Source organism: Bicyclus anynana, chromosome 6, assembly GCF_947172395.1.
Source record: "Bicyclus anynana chromosome 6, ilBicAnyn1.1, whole genome shotgun sequence".
Taxonomy (NCBI): Eukaryota; Metazoa; Arthropoda; class Insecta; order Lepidoptera; family Nymphalidae; genus Bicyclus; species Bicyclus anynana.
The window spans coordinates 10,192,596-10,200,010 of record NC_069088.1 but is presented as its reverse complement, the minus strand read 5'-3'; the positions used below and the strand labels follow the sequence as shown (position 1 = coordinate 10,200,010).

The following is a 7,415-nucleotide window of genomic DNA, read 5'->3' as shown; positions in this document are numbered from 1 at the left end:
ACACCGACACGTTTTACAACGAGAGTCTATAATAATCAAATCTTCTTTATTTTAAAAAGCTGAAAACTTGCTCCTATCGTAAGCAGCTTGATAAGGTACTCTGGACCGAGGTAACAAGTTCCAAGGATTCAGACCCTCAAAGATGTCCAATATATTAGTTTTTTTTTTAATTTCCTCGATATAATATAATAAAGTGGTCTTCGTTATGTACTAAAAGTATCATCGATGGACGCTTTTAGGTAGTTTATTTTGCGGCACTTGGTCATATCTCCAATTTGGTTAACTATGAAACTATAGGCTTCGGTCATAGTAAAATCCAACCTTTTTGTCATACTGGACCAAGCTATCAAAAGTGTACCTATGAATTCACTGCCAATTGTTTACACAAGGGTTTCGCGTAAATCTTAGTAATTAGGTAGATACTTGTAGTAGTATTAATAAGGGTACGAGTATATTTAAAATAAAACACCAGCTAAGTCATTAAATAAATATATTTATTTACATAATAACGGTAAAATGAAAAATAACTCCGTCGATGTTTCGAGATTTTATTATTTGTTGTTTCTATGATACAACGTGTTAGAAGAAAACATTTTTTATCCTAGAAATAAATCTAATTAACGACAGTTCGAATTTTTACATAAATACATCTTTTATTATTTTTTTTATTTTACAATATGTTTATTTATTATTAAAAAATTTAAGCATATAGCTAAAACCTTTGAATGTTCTCTCACATATTTAAACAACGCAGCCAAACATTAAGTCAGCCACTGACGATCAAGTAATCTCACATGCCTGCAGCGCTAACGGCTTGACGTCCGACAAAACTGATCGTGTGTTGGCCGCGATCTGCATGATGTCTAGCACATAGCAACCAACACACAACCAGTTTTATTGGCTGTCAAGCTGTTAGCGCTGCAGGCATGTGAGATTACTTGATCGTCAGTGGCTGACATTAGAAACCACGTATTATTAATTTCACATATTATTATGCGACCAACATACGCTGAAGCTATGGCAAAATAAGGAAAAAATACAATTTACAAAATATCTTAATATAACATCATTAATACAGAGGTACTTAACTATCAACCATTGCACCATTATAAAATACCAAATCAATGGTACCGCTAAATAATAATCTATACAAGTAGCTTAACTCTGAAATCTAAAGAATAACCTCCGAACGAAAAGATCTATCTTTGGTACAAAATAACATTAACATAGGTACTTATTTAACCAATTCATAAAGTGAAAAATAAAAAATAAAATACATCCACAAAGTTCATACCTTGTATGATAACAATATTTAGGTACACTAAAGTACATAAAAATTTATAACAATGAGATCGTTACTATCAAATAATATTTTCAGCTTTAGACCCAATGATTTTATACTATCAGATACGTCATGTGCCTACAAAAACACCGCAAAAAGTGTTCGAAACACAAGTACTCCACTGGGCGCACACATGCATAATTTGTGTGTTTGCAGTAAAATATATTTATGTATATATATATTATGTATGTATATAATTTTTATATTACCTGAAAACACAACTCGGCATTTTAGAAAATATTTAGGTATTATTGTAACATTATTAAATATTATGCTCAAATAACTTTTGTTGCGACTAAACGAATTTAATCTAATTGGGTGACTTTGTTATCCTCAGTTTCGACAGTGCTATATCTAATAGTATAAAATCATTGTTTACATCTGACTCGTTGTATGAAAGTTTAATGTACAAGTGCTATACAATGTCAAAATTAACTAAAATATGAAATATTCAATTAGGTACATAACTCGAAAGTTTCTAACTATTGTAAGGTAAATATGGTCTGGGTGGCTTGGGTAAGCGCTTTGTAAAGCTAAGATCACACTAATGCGTTCGGAGACGCGTTCAAGATCTTGCAGCACTATTCGATACTTTTACCACTCGACAGTGTGATTTTTAAATTCGTCTCTACCTGTCTCTGTTTAACACTATTAGGTAGAGAAAGATAGAAAACAATTAGAAACTCACTATCAAATCATGATGTCTTATAAATAATCACAAGACGCTCTGCTATAAGCTAAATAAATAAGATAATACATTCTCAGCATTTTGCAGAAAGCCGTTTCAAGTAAACAGCGACACCGCGTAGTAAAATGTTGGTATGAGTAGTAATGTTAGCCACTCACCATCCGACAAGCCCACATGCCTGCAGCGGTAACGGCTTGACGTCCAATAAAACTGATAGTGTGTTGGTCGCGATCGGCATGATGTTATGCACATCGGGACCAAGAGACGATCAGTTTTATCGGCTGTTTCGCTGCAGGCAACTGAGCTTACGCGTCAGTGGCTGACATAAGTGGATTCTTATATATATTCTTGATGATAGATATAGATAGATTCTTGTTATCTGAACCTAGCCTTACGCTTGCGTTATGCGTCCTACCAATAAGTGACGAAAAAAAAACCTTAAGTATTTAGTATAATCGTGAACGCAAGTGCGAACGCATTAGTGTGGCCACACTTTATTTTGTGATACAGTGCGAAGCGAGGCGCGGGTTAGCGTCCTACCCAGGCCGCGCTATCTTAACATGTAGACTCAAATCGTATACATAATGGAAATATCGTGTTCTGACAACGTTATCGCGACTCATCCCGGACATTTTGTAAAGTGGCCTCATCTATGGCGCGCCTTCTAGCCTAATGTACTCCTGCGGCGCTATTAAAGTGTCTTCGAAACACTTAGATGTAATACCTACTGCACTTAGTCGTTTTTGCATAAACTCATTTTATAATCGCTTAACGTTTTTAATAGTCTCTTGAAAATTTTCACCACTCTTTAATAACACCCGTTAATAAAATCGCACTTTGAAATTGTTTTTACACTTTAAGAATATTCGAGGAAATAAAATGTTCAACTTTTTGGTGTCTCGTACAATCTCGAAGAAAACTCAGTGTTATGTGGGTGATTTATTGATGTTGAATCATCTTCTTTTGTCTGGGTTATCCGACGCGGAAATGGCTAGCCTTGCAATGTTCCGCCAAAGCTCAGTGAGGTTTCACCTATGTACAAACAGAAATATCATTGTAAACAACATATCAAGACATCATAACATCATAACATTATAAAGCAATTCAATTAAATTTTTTTGATTTTATGTATTATAAAGCAAAATTTTATATGTAATATTGTCATCTGTCAGTTTTTACAAAGCCCAGCAGGCAGACAAAATTGAGATTCTACGTAGAAATGTCATCCGGTGCTTACTGGTGGATATCCACACAGTAGGTAAATGACATTTTGACCAAAATAATCAATAGGCCTGCTGTAGGACGCAAAAATGTGAACTTTCGTCTCTAAACACCTCTGGACGAGGTATATTTCTATATATTTTATAGAAATTTTTATATTTTGGTAAAACCAGGAATGCTCTCCTACTGTGTCACAAAAGGAAAACCTTTTAAAAAGGTTTTTAATTAACAATAGAAAATACAATGGAACCTACAAGGTAAATGACCGATCTCTTCGATAAGTAGAATACGATTGAGTGTCCTTCCTGGAAATCTCTGTAGGTATAAGCATCCGAACGGGAGATGACATAACTTAATAGGGTCAGCAATTAACAATTCTCCTGAACGGATTGCATTCAATAATAATACTTCTCAAGGGTTACATAACAGAACTTCAAATTAAAATTCAACCTCTAAAGTGGTGAAATAGGGCTTGAAAGTTTACATTGATTTCCACGCGGACTAAGTCGCGGGCGTCCGCTAGTCTATTAATAATCATTTATAAAATCTAATTCGTTTATTTAAAGCATTTTTTAAACGTCAAGTTTGTATTTTTATAGGTGAATCGATTAATAGACTCGGAAGGCAAATGCTACCTAATCCTTACAACCCTATGATATTGTCGGGCTCACTAATTGATTGTTGATCAACACCGCGTTTACCGGTGCATGCAGAGAGTCTAGTGGCAGTTTGATACTGTTACTATCGCGTTAACGTAAACGCGAAATTCCAAGGATATGAAACAGCTTCATTTAGTAGCACTACTGCACAACTGTTTCAATTCCATATAAATTCGCGTTTACGTCAACGCGATAATATATGAAAATATTGAAAACTCCCACTAGGCACACAGTTTATAAGTTCTAACGTCAAGTTTGTTAATAATGAATTTACCACAGCTTTAGAATGCTACTAAATCTCTGCAATCTGAGTGATACTGTCCAACTAGTTGTCGACCAATATTACGTTTCACAGTACTTGGGTCTTTGTATCAATCAACTATTATAAAGAGAGCCTGCATACCTCAAAAAAATTGACAATATTGTTCAATAATATTGATAATATTGCAGTCAATATTGTCTAAAATTGTTCAATAATATTGACAATATTGTTCAATAATATTGACAATATTGTTCAATAATATTGACAATATTGCAGTCAATATTGTCTAAAATTGATATTGTCACTGTTTACATATATGCGGATTATAATAGAAATCTTTACTGAGCTGGCACATTTTGCAACACTAACCGAGGCAAGCAGTCGGCGAGGCATCATCGGTCATCGCGCAGCGTCGCACACGTCGGGGTCGGGCGGGCTGCCGTAGCCGCTGGACGCATCGTCTGCGCCAGCGCACCCGCCGTTGTCCTTGTCCACCAGCGCCACGGGCCCGCCCGCAGCACAGCCTGCGCCGCCCACGTAAGCACTGCTCGGCGACTGGAAGGAACATATCTAATCATACTCTTGTTCAGTAAACTTGGACGATTTGAATGCTAAAAGCTAAATCTCTATCTCAAATCTCTTAGTCAAGTTACCAAATTAATGATAGTTTAATTAGTTTATAAGAACCTCATTAAATAACTTCATTATTAAATTGATTATACCGTGGTTTATTACTACATATTACAAGATAACAACGGCTCTGTAGAGAGAAGTAGAGAAGTGTCTCTACCCACAAAAACGCCCTGCAGTCTACTTCTTCTTCTGGTGCAGTTTTTGCTCAAAACTATAATGAAGAAACTGGTTTTAATATAGCAGGCACAGGGTTTAATTCGAAAATTGATTGTTTTTTTAACGAATCAGCGTATGATATGATTATGAGCCATTCCACCAAGAAACCATCGAATCTAGCAACAGATTATCACATGAGCTTTAATTAGGAAGATGACAAAAGCATCTTGAGAAGACATGGTAAGATATCTTTATGTTGTATATTATTCAGCCGAAAGAATAACTAACAAAATTCAAAATCACACAAATCTAATGTTTCATTTCCTTACAGCATTTGGCCGCTTTTGATCAAATACATGAGTGACGTCATACATTTATGAGCATTGCCATTGTTGAAAAGGAAAACCTCGAACGGTAATTCGATTTCAATGTTAGCAATTCTCCTGTCAAGCGCCCAACAGTAGACCGTGAGCGCAATCAAAAAGTCGATTAGAAATGTCGTGCGGCTGAATGGGTTCCCTCCACTCGCGCGACTCATAAAATGAAATAGATTCCCCCACATTCGCATTCCGACAAGCGTTCGTTCGAGAAAGATTAATGATCACAAAAGAAACATAATAAAGTGGAGATAGAATCTTCCACTAACAGTGTCCTTGCGGGAGTTATTTACTCCTCCGGAGCCTACTTTTTCGCGTACCTTTTATTTAGGGATACGGGCAAAAAAGAGCTCTTTACATACGAGCAATACTATCTACAGGCGAGATGGATCCCATTATGAGAACAAGGCAATTTAGTATTGCTTGTAAAAGGCAAACAGGCGTACATAATAACCGAGTCCGTAATAAATCGATAATACGTATAATGGCGTAAACAGACGTTTGTTCCGTTCTCGGATGTAATAACAGTGCAAGCCTTTTTCAAATTATATACAGTTTAGTAAAATGAAGATTGGAGTTTGTGGTATCGCTCCACGTCACGACCGAAGCTCTAATTGATTGTACGTGGCGGTCGGCCTGCGGGCCACGTGGTGGGAACTAGCAACTTGATACCATACCAACATTGATCAAAGATAAAATATTAACGTAATTAGAGGCCGCGACAGTCAGCCGTTCATTAGTGCGCTAAATATGCTTTGGAAACAAAACTTATAACTAGTACTGCAAAGAACTATGTTATTCCTTTTAAAAAGGTACCTTGTAATTTGTTCGCTTTGGTTACTTTGACATAATTTTCTTTGATGTTTTTATGATGATGATTTTACATTAATTATCAATTTGATATAGCCGACTTGATGCAAGATGCTATAAGAAAGATATTTATCTATAATTTACATTAAAAAAAAGATTCCGACGAATGGATTACCTCCTCCGTTTTTTGAAGTCGGTTAAAAAGCAAGTGGTAACAATTTTTAGGGAGCATGCTTGTTATCGGACACAGCGAAGTCTGGAAGATGACTTGGCAGAAATACTGACTGACTGACTCGTCATGTCATTTAAGTATTAATAACAGTATGGACAATAAGTGCTTTTTTGGAATTTCTGTGAAACCCTAAGCTGATTTCGAGACTACTTTGGTCATAGGTGACGATGACTGAACATTTCAACGGACATAAGGGAGATATATAATTTTTAAAAAAGTACAATGAATGCATTCATTGAATCGATTTATTATTGTTATAGATTCTATATTAATAACATTCTTTCCAAACATTGGTTACAAAATTCAAACAATGACAAATGAGCCGTACATGATTCACGGGACAGAGAGTCTTTTACAATACAAGCAAACGAACCGCGGCTTAACTCGCGTAGTTCCCGTTCCCATGGGAATACGGTTATAAATAGATATAGTCTATATTACTCGGTGAAGATGTAGCTTTCTATTGGTAGAATAATTTTCAAAATCGATTAAGCAGAAAGAAATTTGGCAGGAAGGTAATTCATTAATAGATGTCCAAAAGAACGTATTTTACGACAGGCCCAGATTAAGGAGGTTTAAAGACGGACGAAGTCGGGCGTCCGCTACTATTAGTATAGATACCTGTAATCCACTAACTTGTCGTCTGATGTGAGCCAAGCCGCTGGGGTTGGCAGCCATGCTGGCAAAAACCAGCCTCTCCTCGTAATCATACTCGCAAAGTATCTTGTTGTCGCACAGATAGAATCTGTCGCCCACACAGAACCTGCGCAGATTTATACACAGCGCGTTATTCAGCAGCCGGTCATTATACTAGAATAAGATTATAGAATTATTTATAGCAAACATATTTTATATCCTAACATAATGTATTGGATTATAATAAAAGGGTTAATATAACCTAACCTAACCTTACCTAATAAATTACTTAACTAACTAATAAAAATGTTTGTATTGTACGCCGTAGAACTTGCTTAAAAACCTTGGCCTGACTAGAAGTGCTGCAAGTCCTATATTAGAACGTGTATCCAAAGCAGC

At 36.0% G+C, this 7,415-nt stretch overlaps 1 protein-coding gene across 2 annotated transcripts in view; it reads right to left on the bottom strand.

The window, feature by feature from the left end:
* Nucleotides 1–473: 473 nt before the first annotated feature.
* The window catches only part of LOC112052460 (LIM domain only protein 3), a 77,896-nt gene continuing 70,954 nt past the window's right edge, over nucleotides 474–7,415 (bottom strand). Inside the window, exons 5-7 of one of the 2 annotated variants that reach the window (XM_024091545.2) lie at nucleotides 7,017–7,143; nucleotides 4,542–4,727; nucleotides 474–3,062 (exon numbers count right to left, since the gene is read on the bottom strand). In XM_024091545.2, the coding sequence (XP_023947313.1) occupies nucleotides 4,572–4,727; nucleotides 7,017–7,143 (283 nt within the window). In that variant the 3' untranslated portion in view covers nucleotides 474–3,062; nucleotides 4,542–4,571. Of the gene's footprint in view, nucleotides 3,063–4,541; nucleotides 4,728–7,001; nucleotides 7,144–7,415 lie in introns of both variants that reach the window. The other variant, XM_024091544.2, reaches the window with a different exon arrangement.